This window comes from Lycorma delicatula, chromosome 5 (genome assembly GCF_047948215.1).
Source record: "Lycorma delicatula isolate Av1 chromosome 5, ASM4794821v1, whole genome shotgun sequence".
NCBI classification, from domain to species: domain Eukaryota; kingdom Metazoa; phylum Arthropoda; class Insecta; order Hemiptera; family Fulgoridae; genus Lycorma; species Lycorma delicatula.
This window is the reverse complement of record NC_134459.1, coordinates 180,840,958-180,862,501: the sequence shown is the minus strand read 5'-3', so window position 1 is coordinate 180,862,501 and position 21,544 is coordinate 180,840,958. Positions and strand designations below refer to the sequence as shown.

General features: G+C 30.9%; 1 protein-coding gene across 2 annotated transcripts in view; it reads right to left on the bottom strand.

Annotated features, from left to right (window-relative positions):
• Acf (ATP-dependent chromatin assembly factor large subunit) overlaps window positions 1-21,544 on the bottom strand; it is a 151,869-nt gene that overhangs the window by 31,595 nt on the left and 98,730 nt on the right. The window contains exons 20-22 of one of the 2 annotated variants that reach the window (XM_075367686.1): window positions 18,373-18,518; window positions 12,976-13,196; window positions 1,521-1,667 (exon numbers count right to left, since the gene is read on the bottom strand). In XM_075367686.1, the coding sequence (XP_075223801.1) occupies window positions 1,521-1,667; window positions 12,976-13,196; window positions 18,373-18,518 (514 nt within the window). The remainder of the gene's footprint in view (window positions 1-1,520; window positions 1,668-12,975; window positions 13,197-18,372; window positions 18,519-21,544) is intronic. The other variant, XM_075367687.1, reaches the window with a different exon arrangement.

Sequence of the window (21,544 nt, the reverse complement as noted above, 5' to 3'; positions counted from 1 at the left end):
GAATTACTTGATCTACTGTATGCTGCTTAAATAAAAAAAATTCATAATTTGTTCTTCCTTTAAAATGTTTTTCGCTTCAACAAGGCAGGTTTAAAAAGTTGCGAAAACTAGTTTATACTTCAAAAATAAACTACACAAAAAAGATTTACAGTACGTTTCCTTCAACAACTTTGTACAAATTAATGTTTCCACTTACCAACAATTTTCAATGCGTGTCCTAGCGCTTTCTCCATCATCTAGGATTTTATTGAAGTTGTTAATTTAATATTCACGGGTATAAATTTTCTAAATGTAATTATTAAATTTAAGTTAAAGTTTATCATCAAGTAATAAAATAATTTATGTCTATTGACGTATGTAAACGTCATGTCCGTATAATGTTTACGACTATTATGCTTAGAAAATTAAGACTATAAAATTGTTGGAACACCCCTGCATCCACCATTTTGAGCTGCTTCACTACAACAGCCACTATGTTTTCATTGTTCTTATATAATTTCATTTGTTGAGGTAAGTGGTGCCCGCTAAGTATGTCATCTTCAACATTAACCTGACCATCACTAAAATACTTATAATGTAAACTATTACTTTTTTCACTGCTGATTTTCCTTACACTTGTTCAAGCAGCATTAAAGTCTTTGACTTTGTTTTAAGCAAAACACTAAATGTGACATTTGCGTGCTGTTCAATCGGTAACATTTTTCACTGTGACATGAGCGATATGAAACATATGACTTTAGTATTGTATGCGAAATAAGAAATATGTGATGCAACTATATAATGATGTCATGAGTGCTACAAACATAAAAACCAAAACTTTCCTCATTACAATTGCTATTTTAAACTGTTCAAGTCAATTCAAGGGACTTTTTGAACCTAAACTGAATAAATGAGATCATTACTATTTTAAGCTGTCTTCTAAATTTTAAGCTTTCACGTTAGATCGATGAACTCAGAAGTTTTATCAGATGACTGCTTCATTAAACACAAAATTTCATTTAAATTCATCATCCGTACTTCAATTTGTGTAATTCTTATTTTTCCTGAAATTCTTCATCTTGTAACAGATATTAATTTTAATTACTACTTGAAAGCGAGCTATACACATATGCAATAGAGTAAGAAGAAATAATTGTTAATAGTATAGTCCTGTATTATACCCCGATGCTGAAATGAAAAATAGTGTAAACATGATTTCAATTGTTTAAATTTTATCTTTGTTTAGAAATAGCTAGCGAGCGAGCAGATTTTGTATGAATAATGAGGGATTGTTGTAATGGTGGTCAGGACACCGTGCATTAAGACAAGATACGTTACGCAAAATTACTTATGCTAAAAACTAAACTAAATTGATTTGTAAATCTCTCACGTTATATAAGACAATAAATTTCTACAGTAACCTGGCATAGAAACGACCTCTTTTTCCTGAGTATTGATTATTTAGGCTTTAGGGTTAGGGTCACCCAGAGTGAAAAAAAGACAAAACACAATTTAATATAGTAAATATTAAGAAAACAGACCATCCCATGAATTATTTCGCAGCTGTTTAGCGAACTGTGATATCTTGGCAGAGGCTGTCTTTGCACAACGCCTGCGACTTGAACAACGTTCCATGTCGGTTGAACCATTGTCATCATCGGTACTACCGCCATCATCATTATCGTAATCTGTACACCACAACAATCGATTAACACCAAACATTGCAATAAATATAACAACTAATAAGACTCTACTATCATTAATATTACTCTAAACCGACCGACACTAATTACAATTAAAAAAATTCAACTGAAATATAAATACTTCACACATAAAGCAACACGATATGACTATTAATTACAGGTTAAAACCGGTTCTACAACAGTAATAACAACTAATGATAAGTAGTAGATACCGATTTAAAAAATAATAAAAAATATACATTCTGGTATAAATCAAATACGTTTATAAATAATTTATATTAGTCTATAGATTGTATACTATAATCTATAGTATTATATTAGTTTCCAATTTTTTTTTTAACCTCCAGGACCACCGTTAGGTATTACTTCAGAGAATGACAATTTTTGTCATGTGAAAATGCCATTCCTGGCCAGGATTCGAACCCAGGACCTCCAGGTGAAAGGTAGCTATGCTACCTCTCGCGCCATGAAGGCCGGCTAGTATCCAATATTGTCCAGAAATAACTTCACAGTTTATAATTAAGTGCTGAATTAGACGGCTACTTTGGAAAAATTAACATATTTAATCTGATATTATTCATATTTATGGAATAATTTAAAAAAAAATTATTACCTAATTAGCGATTCCAAAGTGTATGTATAAGTTTCTAAACTGATGTGGTTCTAAAATGACTTGAATTATTTGTACAGTAGGCCCCAAATTTATGACTAACTAGTAACAACAGTCCGTTAATTTACTACAAAATGTGACTGATAGGTCACCCAAAGAAAACGAATATTTACTCAAACTTATTTATAAATCTTTAACAGTACTTCATATTTCATTACTTCTTTTGACCCAAAACTCATCCCTTCCTTCTGAAAATCCTCTTATGTTACTGACCAACTTTTACTGTTTCACATATATTGTATCTTATATGTATGTGTATACATGTTTATGAATTATAAACTACAGTAATTTTTGACAAAAATTTAGTTTTCAGCAGGGATTCAAGAAATTTCTATGATGCCGATTTTCTTATGATACTTCAGTATGTCTCAAAGATTTCTACTAATTTTAGATAGGCTTGTGTAGTGTACTTTTTTTCTCTTTTTTTTGGTTTGCTGCCGCTCTCCAAGATTCCCTATCTAGTGCTAGTCGTTTCATTTCAGTATACCCTCTACAGTTAAATAATATTTTTATTTTTATCATTATTATTAACTTCTGTTGAAAAAAAGATACTGGGATAATCAGGATAATTAATTAACACATCTTCAGAGCAATATAATCACAGAAAAAGATAAACCAACAATCTCTTCAAAATTCCAAAGAATGAGATTACTTTAGAAAAAAAACATAAAATTTTGTGATGAAACAATGATTAAAAATACTTTGAAAGAAGTATCAAAATGGATAAATTATATTTCTGGAGACAGCTGGATATTTAGTGCAATTTTTTTTTATTCTGGACCTGTATGTGTCTCTTGTTTACCAGTTGTGATCAGCCAAGTCAGGAAGTGTTATTCAGCAATAGAATGTGGCCTTCTGGATGGGAAAACTAGCAACAAATGCCTCACCGCTCTACAAGACTGACTACATCCTTGATATTCTGCACAAATATAAAAGAATGAAGAAAAGTTGCCTCTTAATCTGGCAACTACTCCTCAAAGGGACTACGTGTAGTTCAGTCATTAAAGTGACAAAGCGTTCTACGTTACAAAGATTTTGGTGAAAATATAATTATCAGAACATTTAAAATTAAAGTAACCGATGATGCTGTAATTGTAATATTTCAGCCACTGAAGAATATCCTTTAAGTAATTAAGGAAGGCAAATACACCGGGCAGATATTTAATATCTAATGAAACAGGATTCTACTGGAAACGAATACAATTGTGGAAGGAGGTGGCAAATAATAAAAACGGTATGCTCAATTTCAATATTATTTTATAATGTGAAATACGACTGTTCAAATGAAGTTTTACAATTTAACTTCATTTAAAATAATCCATTGAAGGAGAATTTTCCTCCTCCAGTCAAGTCTGGAATAACATGGCTTCAGGATCTTAGATGATGTTATTTACAACCATTCTGCTGGAACCAGTCAGGGTGTTTGAGTGAAGTCTCTTTATCACAAATTTTACTCAAATAAATTCATTCGCGTAAGTACAACTGTATATAAACAGGTTTTACTAGAGCCAGATCTCCTAAGCCTTGATGAAATACACTTACTCAACCTTTAAAAAATTAAAACTGCTGTCAATTTCAGTAAAAGCCTCTTCAATGAAAGACAAAAATTATTGAATGTTTTCAGTTACTTGGCATACACACAGCATCGCTCACAAAATTACACAGAAATCCAACAGAATGATACTATGTATCGACCAAATTGCAATGATTTTCAACTCATAGTTGATAGCATTATGACAAATTTATTTCACACAATTTAATTAAACAATAAAAAACCAGAGTATTGGCACACTCCAACAGATCTGTCCACACACATTAAAAATGTTAAACATAAAATGATTTTTAGGCCATCTAGTATATATATATATGTGTTAATAATAGATACAAGATATAAGTAAATTAAACATATTAAAATAATTTTTTTTATAGATTGATTCTAATGATTTTCTGGAAATATCTGGATATCTAGTGAAGTTTTTTGATTCTGAACCTGTACGTGTGTCTTGTTTGTCAGCTGTGATCAGCCAAGTCAGGGTGTATTGTTAGTATTCAACAATAGAATGTGGCCTACTGGATGGGAAAACTAGCAATAACCACCACATCACCACTCTGGAAGACTGACTACATCCCTGACATTTTGCAAAAATATGTAGAAGGACCACATATTAACAAAACCAGACATTATGAAATCGTAACCGTTATAAATTTTGACTAAACTAGGCTCATTGGGCTAAATTAAGTCGGTTACTTTATTTTATTATATACTTTTTTATTTTATAAAATTTGTATTACGTCGACTGAAGATTTTAAAACGCAAGGTTAAATGGATTTATTCAGAGAAGAGTGATTGTGGATTATCACTGTATAATTTATTCTTATCACACATTCCTGCTAAAAATAAAATTTTATCATAGTATGACATCATGCTCGCAATGGGAACAAACTTTTCTCACAGAAAGCATTACCTTAATGTGTGTAAACACACTCGCATAGACCGAGTAATTCTCATGAATGGTGGTAGGGATTAGACTGGAAGACCATCGAAAGATGCAGTTTGTGTTTGGATTCGTTGGTGTGAACGTGAATTTTTTCGGAAAACTGTTCAGGAGGTTTGCAATTTATGTTTTATTCTGGATATAGGTATGAGAAACTATTATTAAAGACCTCTCCACAAAAATACTTCAATGGATCCACTGCAATATTACTAATCCATTTACTATTTAATAAAGAACTATTAAAAATGTTACTTGTTATAATGATAAATTATAGCTAGAATTAATTTCAGATCGGCCAATTCCATATTAGTAGATGTAGATGATTTGTAAAATTCTGATATGCAAATATCAAAGTTCAAGTAGCTAAATATATGGTTCTACGAGTTTCAAGTAGTTTAATAATAGGTGTTTGAATCAAATATCCACTAAGCAAAAGAGTATGTTTTATATGTTCTTTATGAATTTATTATTTATTTATTTTATTATATAGCTATCTATATATAAATAGCTTGTTTCATAACGAATAAATAACGTATAATTATTCATTGCTGTTAGTAACATTTTTTGATGTGTTGAATTACTGTAACTGGTTTTATGTTATCTTAGGATATAAAATTATCAAGCAGCATAGTCTTAGTACATTGTTTCGCACATCCCAACATTGGTAAATTCATTTTTTTTTAAACAAATTCTTTAAAACTTTTTATTTTTGTAAAAAAAATTTATTTGGTGTAGTAAAGAAGCTTACAACAAAATTAGAAATACACTACAAGGTTTGTTTGTTAAATGACTCATCTCATTTTTCACATCAGTTAAGGGGAAAAATCTGAGATCAGAAGCCATTGCACTAAATGAAATGCTAGTTTTAATACGGATTTAAACTTTTACAGATCTTCCACTGTTAAAATTCAAATCAGACCGATCAAAAAACCATAATACCTGAACACAGCTAGAAAAACTTCATAATTTTTTTGAATAGATTTGGAACACACTGTGGTATTAATTGAACAAATCTCTGAAATAATTAATAATAATCCAGTCATAAATTTTTCTAGAAGAAAAAGTAAATTGTCTTTTAAAGAAATTTGACAAGTCATCTAATAGCACTTTCATACTCAAAGATACACTTAGCTCTAAACGAAATGTGTTTATGTAAATGCATTTATTAGTCAAAATATACAAATTATTTCAATGTAATTGGTCTGTAAATATGAACTAAATAAAATCAAACAAGATCAGTAGTTAATCAACTTATGAACAAGTCTATAATAATTATCATCTACACATATAACATATAAAAGTAATAACACTGTATTTAAGGATGTCTGCAATGATTTCAAAATGTATTTCTGTGAACGTTTTCAATGGCTTTTTGTAAATACTGATAAACATTTTTGTTTCCTAACATTCGATACATGATTTTACTCTGTTTTTATGTTGAAAACAAATCTGAACTCAGAATCTTTCTATCACCCACAATTTTTGAAAAAATTTTAAATTTTAATTAAAGGATTTTTTTCATTTTTCAATGCGCAATTTAAGCTCCTATATTGTTTTTTTAGCTCTTTTTTTATTGTTTAACTTTGTTAACATAACTTGTAAGCTGTAAATAAACAATACTAGACAAAGAATTAAATCATACCATATTCCCATATTATGACATCATATCTAATACTGAAGAGTGAGCCTTCATGTACAAGATTAATCATGTCTGTGGAGGTCAACACGTGTAGCTGAAAACACAGCTATGTTGTTTGCATTAAGCACTGGTTTTAGGAATTAATTAATTTTGTTCAGTATTATTGCTGTCTTAAGTCTGTTAACAGTGCAGTGTTATAATGCATCAAAATTGTGTAAATGATACGGATTTTGTTATGTATGTGGTGAGCATACCGTAAAATCAAATAGAGAAAACATTACACCTTTGATTAAAAAAACATATCATTTGTACTTTCAGTGTAAAATTGGTGATAGGATAAGTTGTGGGCTCCTCATATAGCATGCACTAATTGTAATGTATATTTAAGAGGATGGCTGAAAGGTACACAGAAGGCTTTGCCATTTGGTGTACCTATGGTTTGGCATGAACCAAAGGATCATGTAACCGATTGTTACTTTTGTTTAACAAGTGTGTCTGGAATTTCTAAAAATCTAAACATATTGTAAAATACCCTCCATTGCAATCAGGCCTGTACCTCATAGCGAAATTATTGCGGTTCTTGAGCCACCTGTGAATGTATGTTTCGAAAACAGCGATGAAGAATAAGGCAGTACTGAAGAAGACAACAATGATTTTGATTTTGAATTATCTTCCGATAAGCCACATCTTATACCACAAAGTGAATTAAATTAACTTGGTTAGGGATTTAAATTTATCAAAAAATTAATCTGAACTGTTAGGATGAAGACCGCAAGGTTGGAATTTACTTCATAAAAAAGAACTAAAAGAACTTTCTCAGTACCTTATTGCTGAAAATATTTTGGTTTATTGCACAAATATTGATGAGCTTATGTTGGACTTAGGACAAGTTCATAAATGTGAGGACTGGCACCTTTTTATAGATTCGTTGTGTAGTAGAACCAGTTTTAAACAAAACTTGTTCTCCTACACAACGGTAACAAATATCCTTCGATACCAATTGCTTATGGTATTAATTTGAAAGAGAATACGATGTGATGAAAGATGTTCTTGAAAAAATAAATTATAAAAGACATAGCTGGAACACATGAGGTGATTTAAAAGCTATAGCTATTTTGTTAGGCATGCAGTTAGGGTATACTAAGTATATGTGCTTTCTTTGCAAATGGGACAGTCAAGTTAGCGTTAAACATTATGTTACCAAAGAGTGGCCAAAACAAGACAACTTAACTCCAATTGGGAAAAATATTATCCATGAGCCCAAAAAAAAATTTTATATAAAAAATTTTTTTTTTTTTAATTTTTAAATATTATAGTTAAACCCAAAAAAAAATTTTTACCCCCTCTCAAGCCAGGACTAATGAAAAAAGCAATGAAGGATTTTTGTACATCAGGCAAAAATTTTTAAATGTAAATGAAAAAATTAAAAAAGGAATATTTGGTGTCCTCAAATAAGAGAGGCTGGTTAAAGAAAATGTATTTAACTCAATGTTAAATAACGTAGAAAGTGCAGCTTGGGCTTCATTTAAAGATATTTACAAAAATTTCCTCGGCTAACATAAATTCGACATTACCAAAATATTGTTAATCAACTTCTTACTTCATACAGAGGTACGGGATGTAATATGTCTTCTTTGAAAATACATTTCTTTCACTCATATCTGGATTCTTTCCCAGACAACCTTGGAGACTTAAGTGAAAAACACGGTGAATGTTTCCACAAAGACATTTTGGTGATGGAAGTGGCTATAAAAGGAAATGGAATACTAACATACTAGCCGATTACTGTTGGACATTAATTCGGGATGTGCTTGAGGTTATTTATAAAAGAAAAGCATCAGCGAAATCATTCTAGCACAGATATGACCACGAAAATTTTAAATTTCACAGATTTTAACTGTATTTTCCCATATTTTTTTTGAAGTGTAATTTATTTAAAACTAAGGGTGATAGAAAAATTGTATTTACAGATCTGTAATGTGCACAAAAAAGCAATTCAAGAAATAGTATTACACTCAGAGAAACATTAAAAAAAACGTTTCTTGTCTATCAGTATAATGGGAGTGACTAAAGCGTAATACAAAATACCAGTGCTCTATATATCTGAAAATCATACAAATGATGCAATAACAATAGAAAATTATTTCTTCATAGAATTTCAGGATAATAGAGACAACTAATAAAATAGGCTATGTTTATAATTGTATAAAAATTATTTTAATTTATCTTGAAAAGCATCTCAAATTTTTACAAAACAATTAAAATGTTCATTGGTCAAGATCAAATTTGAAAATTAAAAAAACTATGAAAACCCTAATTTTATTGCCCTTTATTAATTTTATATTTTCAATACTTCTGTTACTAAAGTTAAATATTCACATTGATGAGCAAGTCAAAACAAATCCAAATCTTCTGATGTGAATTGTTACTGACAGACATTTTGAAGAGCTGATCGTGAATCTCAACTGGTAAGTTAGCAGCAGCAACAAAGTTTTCACTAAATGGATTCAGTATCCATATCTTCGAGAAATAATTTTTTCTTCCAGGAAATACTATGCCAAATGAATTTTTAGATTTCAGGAATAAATCATTTTTAGCTCACGCTCATGCTGTCAAACTGTGGTGAATTTCACCCAAATTTTTCTCAATTTAATCGGAAGCGAGTAGAAACATATGAAAATTTTTGCTTTAAAGGTAAATAATCCTGATATCAAACTTCTTTATAAAAGCAAAAACTTTGTCATTAATAACATGTTTTTATCAAGTCCTTATAAATTCACATTCAAGTTGTTTAAATCAGCTAAGTAAGTTCCAGCAACATATAATCATTATTATGTAAAAATATTGAGAATGGTGTTTGTTTATCCTGGAAAAATATTATTAATCTATTTCACAATTCCAATAACTGGGTTAACACATACTCCCAAGATAACCACCTAACTTCTGTAAGGAAAAGAAGAATTTTAATCGTTTAAAATGCAAAAATTCATCAGCTAAGTCCGCCAAAGCAACACATACTCATTATTCTGTAAAAACATTGAGAATGGTGTTTGTTTATCCTGGAAAAATATTATTAATTCATTTTGCAATTCCAATAATCGAATTAACACATTATCCCACGATAACCGTCCGGGCTTCTGTTTGGAAAAGAAGTGATTTTTCTTTTCGCCCAATCCATCACATAGTTTAGCAAACAGCCTATTCTGTAATGGCTGACTTTTAATAAGATTAACCAATCGTTATTACAGCTTTACAAAGAATCTATTTGAGATTTTCTGGCATATTTTTTGCGGCAAGAGCATGTTTGTGAAGGAAGCAGTACATCCATTCCACCCTTGGTACAAGACAATTTTTTAATTTTTTTCAGAAATCCACTGTTATTTCCTGTTACTGACTTTTACCATAACTACATTCTACAATTTTGTATAATCTGTGTTATCGTTTTTAGCAGCTTCATAAAAAACATCAAAACGACATTGTCCTGTTGTATGACCAGATATTGATTTACAAAACAACATATTTTCTTTGATTCATATCTCATAAAACATAAGAACTAAAAAATATTTACCACATCTGTCGATTCATGAAACTGAATATTAAGAACTCACTTGCTAAATTATCTAATCACAAACATTGACAGCGATGTCATCAATTTGCCTTGATACTGTGTCGTTACAGAGCACTTTTTTAATTTTTTTTTCTTCCAAAAAACACTTACCATTACATTGCAGCAGGCAATTTGAAGTTTTCTGCGATTATGGGGTTTGGACATCTTAGCTACTCTAATGTTAAGAGATAGATGCTTCAAGTGTATTTTTATCAGAACGGCTTGATTTACAAATTGAAGCTTGTTGATTTCTCAAAATGTGTAATTTTCTTTTGAAAAATCCAAGGAGTTTTCTTTTATGATCTGAATGTTTAGTTTCCAAGTGTCAAATTAATTTTGACAGCTACATGATTTCATCAAGGAGGACTTGAGAGCAAACAATGTACTGTGACTTTCCAGTCGATGAGGTAAAACCATAATTTAAATAACTGTGATTGTACAATCTTGTCTTTTTAGCAATCAATTCATTGGATGTAGATGGCTCACTTTGTTTTTTCACAAATTTATCCACTTTGCATAAGAATCTAATTGAAAAAATACATTTACACCGTTTGCACACTAAAAAACCGAACCTCAATTATTATTATTATTTTCAATGAAATTACACTTTTAATTATGCAAGTAGACAAAATTATAAAGATCACATACAAATAAAGTTGGAAACTGTAAATTTCTCATGCTTGTACCTTCATATATGCATGTTCATACCTGTCACTAACAATGCACTAAATAGTTTTTAACTACGTTTCCTTGGGTTTTGGTTCGGGGGGGAGGTGTGAAATATTCATTATGTATTTTTTTTCATTTTTGGGGGTCGTGGAGCAAAAAGACTGAGAATCACTAATCTAAACTAATGTTATGAGGTTGTACTATATATCTAACAATAAAATACACAAAAAACATGAGTTTAATACAAAAATTAACTCATTCAACAAGAAAATAAATTAAAACAATAAATAACAAAAAAGTAAAATGAAGACAAAATATAACAAACATTCATGCAATGTAAAAAAAAATCTGAAAAAATCAAACAAAAGATAACAGTAAAAAACAAGACAAAAAATGTTTAAATGAATAAATAATGGGAACTTGCAAAACTGCATATTATAATCTAACACGATAACAAGGAAATAGAAAAATTACTAGTACTAAAAACAAAATTTACAATCATCATGGATAAAACAAAAGTAAAACAGTCATACAATTAACCCAAGTGATGAATACTACACAGACAATGTTATATCTAATATCTATCATTCTTAGCGAGTAAATATGATGAAGTCTGACTAAACTGTTTTTTAACAGGATATTTCCTTGTGCTTATTCTTAGGTGGCTCATTAGCAGTGTATAAAAATAATTTATTGCACTTGATTTTTAACTTAACTGGCAGAATTTTCAGTACAGTAATATTGTGCTCTCATTGCAAGTAAAGATACTCTGATCACCAAAGGGATTTTGGGCATGATAGATACAGAATAACTAAAGGAGTCTTGAAGTACTTCACTTGTCATTTCATTTTACGATTCCGTTTTCACTATCCCTATTTATTTTTTCTAACTCCTTCCTTCCTAGTGGTGTTCAATGGGTTTTGGGTAAAATCCAATCACATGTGTGCTGATGTGGTTGGACTATCGCAGCATAACATAAAGTGATTAACTAACTACATCCTAGTATTTGTGTCCTTCAGTCAGGACACCTCTATCTGAGAACATAAGGAAGTCTTTCACATCAAGTGGTTGTCAAAAAGCCCAATTTGAGGGAGAGTGGATCTAATAAATTCACATAAGAATGTTCATAATATAATAAATGTTTAAAAAAATATAACTTTTCCAAACGATCATCATGGATAAGTATTTTTGCCTTGCTGATGAGTTTTTAAACAGTTCTCTGGAAATTTCTGTTCGGTTACTGAATGAATGTTTTGACTGTTACTTACACTTCTTCACTGTTAGTAAAATGTATTCTCAGAGATGTTTCCTTCTACTTTTTGAATAAATGAAAATCAAACAGGGTGAAATCTGGACCATATAGTGGATGGCTCATGGTTTCCAATAAATCATCTCAAAAAAGAGGCCACTACCTCCTCTCTTTTTATCAGTGCCTCATGAAAATTAGATTAGAAAAACATTAGCACTAGTAGTTGATTATCACTTAGAAAAGTCAACAAGATTAACACATCATCATTATAAGATTATGACAACACGTTCATTAATAGTGTAAATTATTACTGTTTATTTATGAAACCAGGCTTCTGACACAGTTCATCAAATATAGAAACTGGCCATTATTGAACAATCGCATTCATGTTGCATATTCCTGATGTCGATGACTTATAGAATGTACCTGTTAAGTGTTTTCATTCTGGACTAAAACTTAAAACTGAGGCCACACATTTTTTTTTGATGGAGAAGGAATCATAGTTCCCCCACCACTTTTGATGGAAAATGCTCAAGCAATAATCCCGGCAATAGATACAAAACAGATGTTACTTTTTGAACTTCCCTAATCCATAATAGTTGCAAACACAGGTCGACAACAAAGATTTTACAGAATAAGTTAGTTTTTGTTAAACAGTTATTCTGACATTAGGTGAATCGATTAATAATAATTACGTGAAACATTAAGTTAGGGCTTCAATAACTACAGTCACTAAATATTACATTTTTTACATCTAAAGAAGTACAAGGATAAATTATACAATCATATCTACAGTAAAAACAGTCAGCATAACCTGGTTATAATAAAAAAAATTAAGAAAATTCATGATTTTCTCATAAATAATAAAAAACCGCACAAAATCGGTTAAGTTACAACAAATAATAGAGTAGATAAACGTTAAATAGAGATAGATAACTTTTAATTTGTAAAGCGATTTGTTTACCGTTGAAATCTTGTTTATCTCTTGTATTTCTCTTGTTCACACTTGAACCGTTAGAGGCAGGCTGATGTCTGCAATTAGGGCATGTCCAACTAAATCTTGGAAATTTTCTTAACGGAGGAGTAACACATTCAAGATGAAAGCCATTATTACATTCATTGCATACAGCCAATTCTCCCTTTTTTTTACATATTCTACATGTACCATTAACACCTGCTGGTTCCCTGCACACATAAACAACCGCACATATATAAATTAAAAAAACAAGTTATAAACAAAATGGCTTTAAAAAAGCAGTTCAGAGCTTTAAAAACAAGGGACTAATAAAGAAAGTATTCAGTATTTAACAAACTTCATTTAAACAGCTTAACTGTTTGAGGAATTTGGCATTTTTTTGCTTGCACTATAAAACTATTAGATGGTTTGTTTGATAAAGCTTCTGACACTGCACGCCGCAAACTAAATGTATTCTTTAGCATCGTATCGATACAATACAATGTACGTATTGTATACAATGTATTGTATTCGTTAGTATTGTTTTGATACGATAGATTCATAATAAATATTAAACTTTTTTAAATTACAACAAAATAAATTTTATTTTAATAATTAAAGATGGTAGATATAACAGATAATAAAATATTTAAAAAAAACCATAAACCGAGAAATCAAAATCTTTTTCAAAAGATCAAAAAATTTTTTCAATCCTGCAAACAGAGCATTTTTATCTTAAGAAACATCGATTTAAATAAATTTTATTATATTTTCTGAAAGTTTCATGACAATCGGATATGAAAATAAAAAGCTTATAATTATTATTCATTATACAGCTTCAATATAAACTAACACAGATTTTTAATTTGGTTATAAAATATGAAAAATATAGTATCTACGTTAAATTTAAATACTTATTATAAATTATTTAGAAAAACATTAACACGAGCATTGAAAACAGTTCATAAACACTAATTTACAAAAAAAGAGGAAGTACCCGTTCAAAAATAAATAATTTACATTTTAGCAGACTGATTTAGGAATAGCACTCTACTCGCACATATCTACATATTCTTCATGTCATTCTTCACATTTTGTAAACATTCTTCTGGACCTTTTTCTCTTCCCTTTTGTTTAACAAATTTTAAATGCCTTCTCGTGCTTTCCCGGTTAACTTAATTATCTCAGCTCTTTTGCAATCATCACCACCCCTAGTCTGGTAAAATACACTGACATTCTCCATGCTGCTGCTCTTCTAAACAGTTGCAACATATACCATTACCTCTTACTATGAATTGGTACCTGGAGATTGTTTTCCATTATTTTATGCTATAATTTAAATTATACATCATAAATGCATGCATTTAATACGAATCTCATAAAAAAATTTAATACTTTTCTATGCTCAACTACATATGAGTAAACTGAAGTGATCTATTCCCCGTAAACTTATTATTATACTATGTTTTATTGTTCCTCTTTTGTGCTTTCTAGATCTAATTTTCACATCTTCAACTTTTGCATTTGTCGATAGCAATAATACGGGTTGTTTTTTTCACGTGTTAAGCCGTAGTTTTAATAAAGTATCACGCTGGCTACCAAAAGATTTTATCTAACTCACTGTGCGGTAAACCTTTCTTTGTTTCTTCTTACTGTTCCAATGAAAAATGATATGTATTTTATAAAAAGTTCTCCGGTGGAAGACACAGGAAAAGTTATCAATAAATAAGAAATCATAAAAAGCAAATCCATTTTATCTTTATATCGGCTGTACGGTCTTCGGCTCTGAACTCTTTGATAAAAAAATAACCTCATGAAATATTTTGATATCGAATCGTATAATGTCCACGATTCGATTCCCCACTTATGCCAGTGTTGTTGGGTAAAAGCTACATAAGTGTGAGTGGCTGTTGGCGACATTAAGGCCCGCCGATAGAGATTTGTGGATGTAGACTGAACAGATTTATTTGATATTTTATGGGCATGGCCGCTAATAATTGAAAGTTTTGGGACATTCCAGTCTCATTACCGATGAGTAGTTTATTGTAATTAATGACCGCATATAAAAATAAGAATTGAAATCATTCACGAGTAAACATTTTAAGAAATAATAAGAATGAACTTGTGAAAACATAGAGGACCAGAAAGATTTAAGTGTTGTTTTACTTATAAGATCGTGTTAAGAATTACTATAATAAAAGTAAACATCTCATATTTTGTAACAGGCTTTCAGAGATGAAATTTACTCAAAGGGGAAATATTTTGTCCAACAGATGTAATGACATCTTCGACATACCTACTCGTTTCTTCTACAAATAATTTTATCGGCGAATAGATGAAAAAGAATTTGAAATAATCTATTAGCTGATATTTTTTTAGCGTTATATACATACACATATACATACATTTTTTTTCATTATATATACATTTTCTATTTTAGTCCAAGCATCTGATCATCTTTGCATTCACTCGATTCATTATCTAAATCAGAATATCACTGAAAACCTGACGACTGTTATCATAAAATCCAGTCTGTCCTTTAGGCTACCATACACTATAGTCCTCACTAGTTTGCGGTCCCAAACTTCACATTTTCTATCATTATATTGGCATTTTCATTAGCTTCTAACTTCTAGTGAACATATTGTGAAATTTCAGGATCAGAATACGGGTCGTCTATAACCATATTATCTAATTTACAGTTATCACTTTACAAATTATCAGATACAGGACACAAAAGTTCAATAGTATCTAATTTATTAGAAAAAAATGATGATTACACCGAGGAACAAAACGAATATTTTTTGTCTTAGGAAGAAAAATATGTGATTCTGATATATTTTTTCTCCTGAATTCAAATATGATATCGGTTTTTGCCCGTCACATAAGGTTTCCGAGAGGCAGGCATTTATAATTTCAAAAATTTTAATACGTTGTGCATTTTTAACTACATAATATTCAAACATTTGACTCGCTTAGAAAGTAAGAAATAATTTTCTGCTATATTTTATCTGTGGAGCATCTCTCTTGAAGGTCCAATAATAATCAGTATATTAGGACTCATTTGCCTTGATACCTCTTTTCCATAGCCGAAATCTCCTGATGAAAGTGTTCCCAGTATTCATCGCTTACTGCACCAAAATTTTCCGGGAATAAATTTAGATGCGAGTGCAGGAAGTGTACTTTTAAGGACATATTACAACCCAAATTTTTATAAGATGTTATAAGATCATTGACCATACCACGGTAATTTTCCGCTTTTTGATTTCCCAAAAAACTCTGAGTAACATTTTTGAAAGCTTGCCGAGCTGCTTTCTCCAGTGGATTCAATAGTTTCTCAAACTTTTCATCATGCATTAGTGATCATATTTGTGGACCCATAAATATTCCTTCTTTAACTTTTGCGTCGCTAATTTTAGGGAACTTCTGTTTTAAGTTCATGAAACCAGGAGTTTTGTCCCCATGGCCTTGACAAAATTCTTCATTAATCCTAGTTTGATATGATGGAGGTAGATACACAATGAGTAGATTATACGATGGATCATGTTTCACATTTTTCTGTTTAGGAATGAGGGATTCGCTCTTGAAATGGTTTTTTCTGTCCCTACTAACCCATTCACAGAAAAAAAAAAACAACAGTATTTTGTGTAACCATGCTGCAGACCAAGAATGAGTACACTTACCTTCAAATCATCACAAATATTCCATTCATACACTGCATATTGAAGCTTAAAGTTTTCATATGTTTCTTTTATACTAGCAGAATGAACCAGAGGTACTGATGGGAATTTATTGCCATTATGCAGAAGCACAGCTTTTAAATTAACGTAAGAGAAATCAATGATCAAGCACCATTCTGTTGGGTTATGTTCATTACAAAGTTTCTCCATAAGAGAAGAAATGTCATTACAAAACACTAAGCCATTTTCTTCTTAAAAACAGTCTTTAAATTCAGAATGACGATTACAACAAGTACATATCTTTGTATTCTTCTGAAGAAGATTCCATTCTTTTAACTGGGAAGCAAGCATTACAGACTGTTTTTTGGATAAGTTTAAATCTCGTATGAGATTGTGAAGATTTTCTCAGGTCAGTAAATGAGGCTGAGAAGAACTGCTTTGTTCAAGAGTTGTATCACCAGAATCTGTTTCTTTTACTTCTTTACTTGCATCAGGCTCTGAGCTTTGTTCATCTAATGTCACATGTTCTGGAGGCTTTCGTATAGGAATTCTTCGCAGTGTTGAACTGGTCTCATAGTAGATTGCAAGTTAGGGTATACCACTGTATGCTTTCATTTTGGTATAATCCCTTTAATGTTTGTCAAGCAGAAATAACAGTCAGAAGAGTGATCTTTGGGTTCCCTCCAAATCACAGAGATATTACATGGCATGTGGCATTTTTCCATGAACTGAGAAGCCTAGAACAAGATAAACAGATGATATGTGGGGTCCAGGCCCTTGTTTGGTCCCAGACTTTACACCAAAATAAAGTTCATAATACTTTTTTACTAATGGAGTAAGGTTTTTTCACCTTTGGAACTTAAGCGTCACTTTACCGTCACATACATAATAAAAATTGTTAGGATGATTTAAACACAAACTCTAGGCCTTTTGTAACTAATGACTAATTAAAAGAAATAAAGTTGTAAATATGTAATACACAATAATTCAGACACACAAAGCACTCACAATGACATGTTTACTGGTTCACTACAATCTCATAACTGGCATCGTTCTGATGCATGTATGCTATATGAGATCACATTTGTACATGTCTATACACATCTGAATCTGCACAACGGTAGCAACGCTACCCTTTGAGTTAGCTCATTTGGTTCCATCATATTTACAATGCTCCAGAAGCTGTTACTTGACAATGGGCAAATGGACAAAAAAAATGTTTAAAAATATTTAAAAAAATGAAAATAATAAAAAACTGTGGGTGATGGAGAAATTACAAATACATATTTGAAAATAGGATAAAAAATTGCATTAAGTACACCTATTGGTACTCATGAGACAAAAATCATGTTGAACAGTATTACTTATCAACTGATCTTTCCACATAAAAATATCATCAAGCAGTGTCTGAAAGGGTAATGCAGAACCCACTTCAAAAATAAATGAATTCTAAGGTGATATGTGGAAAGTAAATAGTATTTTTCATAAAGAAAACTACAAAGCACTGTAGCATTAACTCAGAAAACTGCAAGCAGTTACACGCTACAATATTGTATTCACAAGCGATTAACAAAGTCATTTCGAATAGCTGTCTTCAATTCAACAAAAAATCATATTACAAGAAATTTTCTAAATCTAATACATTAAATTTAGAAAAAAGTAAGTTATTTTACAGGCCCCAAACCCACAAATAACAATATGATATTGATAAATGTCAATAACTTACTTTAATTTATCATCAGTTTCCTCATCCTTTTGCCTTTCAGACTCTTTATTATTTTGTACTCTCTTAGATTTCTTTTCTTTCTTTGCTTTATCTTTGTCATTTTTTTGTTGACATTTTGGACAAAACCAGTCACCTTCTGGAACTTTCTGAAATCAAAAACAAGTGCTGTACTGTAATGAACTTCTAACGCCATAAAGTACGTGTAGAACTAACAATACTGTATGACACACTATAGTAAAATACATGTACTATGTGATAGTTCCACAATTGAAAAGTAGCATCGTGAAAATAAAACGTTAAGTAAAAATGCCTAGAGTTAAGTTGTTAAACTTAACTTTAATTCAAAAACGTCTTTCCATTATGAAATTTTTCCTACAATATTAATAAGTCGCATCATTTGTCTCTCATTCTGAACTACTTTGAAGTTCTATTTTAATGTTTGATTATAACTGCCGACTAGCCATGTAATGGAATATTGTACATTCTGGGGTTTTTTAGGATCATCATACACCAATAATAACAGCTGAAGGTTTTACTGCAATACCTTGAAACCAAAATTAAATGTGCGAATATATATACACAATCATATTGACAAATATGGCTAACCATCAGTATAACATGGTTATTAAGAATTTAAGAAGATACTAATTTATTAATTTACAGTATATATTTTTATCCGCTTAATACAAGATTTCTTCAAAAAGTATCTGACTGCAGACCATAAAAAAGAAGCTTATCTAGTTGCTTCCAATTCTAGTCTCTTTGAAAACATCACACAGCACAACCCAGTGTGTCCTTCCACAGCCAGAAACATTTTTCAGTCCTCTCTGAAATGACTACCAGTTGTGTTATGGCACACAGCATGATGTACTTGTGACTCAAAGTTTTCCTTCAATTGGAACCTCTTTAGTGGCATCTTTGGTCTGCAGAAAACCAGACATCATAAGAAGTTATGAACGGCGATTAAGGAGCCTGATGAACCAAGAGAAATTCCACGCGGGATCAAGAAATCCTGGATTAATATGAAAAATGCGCATGCGTGTTATCACGATGATAAAACTGCCTCTTGCATGATCCCCACAGTCTCATCTCTTGCACCAAGCTGCACTGTTTACCGACGCGTAAAGTTGATTTTATTCCAATGAATTCAAGGCTACGGTCGAGTCTTGTAGTTTACAGGCTTGGTAGATTTATTTTGCATTTTTGTAAGGCTTATCTAGGTGTATTTTTAAATAGGTTGTTTGGGTTTGTTTTCGATATCATTTCTCTCAGTCTCCAGTTTGACTTACTGATTGCATCATCATATTGGTGTCAACGTATTTCATATCTCGCATTATTTTTATTGCTGTTTAGTCTTAATATATATATTTTTTCTTAAGTGTTTTTTATTCTCAACCGATTTCAATATTGTCATAGTTCCTAGAAGTTTCTCTTTGTCTGCCCTGATGTCATTTCTTCAACTTGCGTATTCAGAAATTTATTTTATCTGTCTTACGTAATTCTTTAGTGGTCTGCTTGCTTGTAAATTATTTTTGTTATGTCTTCGTTCCCGAATTCTGCACGTTTTCTCTAATCGTTCTCATACTAACACTTAGACACTACTCTTGTTGTCAACACACACACTCTTCTGTCCATTGCTTTGTTCGCTTCCCCTACCTCTCACCACGCCAGCTTTGGTCATTCTAGTCCTGATTTTCACATTGTGTGGATCCTGGTCCTCCAGCATTGGAGGACCAGGCTTCGATGTTCTCTCTCTCTCTCTCTCTCTCGTATAATGTTAATACTTTTGTCGTCTTCATATTCTTATAAACATTGTAGTATTTCTCTGTTGAAATATTCTCTAGTTTTACTCATCAGTGTTGCGTGATTTCACCGAACTCTATGTTTTGTTTTGCCTCGTCTCTTTGTTAAGTTTATCTTCCAATTCAGTATATTACGACCCTGTGAAATGTGTGGCAATCACTACAAACTGCCAATTCTATCGACGCCGAATCTTCTCCAGCTGCTTACTACAATTTTCATCGATGCAGAATCTCTCCAAACTCGTTGCTACATATTTGATACGCCACATCCTGTTTAACCTCTAAACCATGTCTCACTCCTGTATTCCTGATACACCACTGCGGACTATGCCCAGGATTACTGTATGTATTCATTTACCGTCATTCACGAGTTCGTCTCTTGCTTATATTTGTGTGCTACAGGCAACTTCAATTTTCATTATTTATTACGTTAAACAGTTATTTTATCATTAAAATTTGTGGAACATTCAGTTCATCGTAGCTTATGCATTTTCAATTTCACGTTTAGTTTAAAAACCATTTATTCACTTAAGTGCAGTCACGACAGGTGACTTATATAAGCTTGTGTCATTGTTCAGCTGCAACCTATTTTACGTGCTTAATTATTATAATTTGTTGTTATTGTAATTAACTCTATCATTTAATCTTGTAACTTGTTAATCACCGAGATTAATTCTTTTCTACTCACGAACTGTATTCATAATACTTCTCTTAAATTAACCTAAAGCAAATTACTCCTGATGTGCAGTTATGTTTTAGGACTTCTTTGTAATTTTATATTTTCAAGAAAGCTTACTACTAAATGAACTCTATTTACCTGTTTATTTATTTCAATTTGATTATTGTAATTAACTCTTTTTGTACTATAATATTATTGTGGCCTTTTTTCTACATTAAACTAGAATTACATGTTTGAATTATTTAATGCTAAGTTTGTTGTTCATAAATCAGGAAAGGCCAGTGCCAATTAAGATTTACTGTAGTTTATTTTTCTAAGTTAAGGACATTTGTTCGTTGCTAATTTTCATATTACAGTATATGTCAGTAGTGCAACTGTTTTCCAGTTCCACTTTTCTATTGATGCTATGTTTTAAGTATCTAATTTGAAAATAAGGTGTTTTATGTTCTCTTGTTTTCAGGCTTTGTTACATTGTGTATTTAAAAAATGTATATTCATGCTCATTTAATATCATTGTTCATATGTTGATTCAGCTGATATTTATTAAGTATCATTAAGTTATATTAATTTCATAATTTGTTTTTATTTTTTAAGGTTATGATTTAACTTAAGTTCATTTGTTTTCTTTCCGATTAAAGTCAAATTTCTTTTGACAAATACGAGCTGTGTTTTCTTTTATTTTTGTTAACTT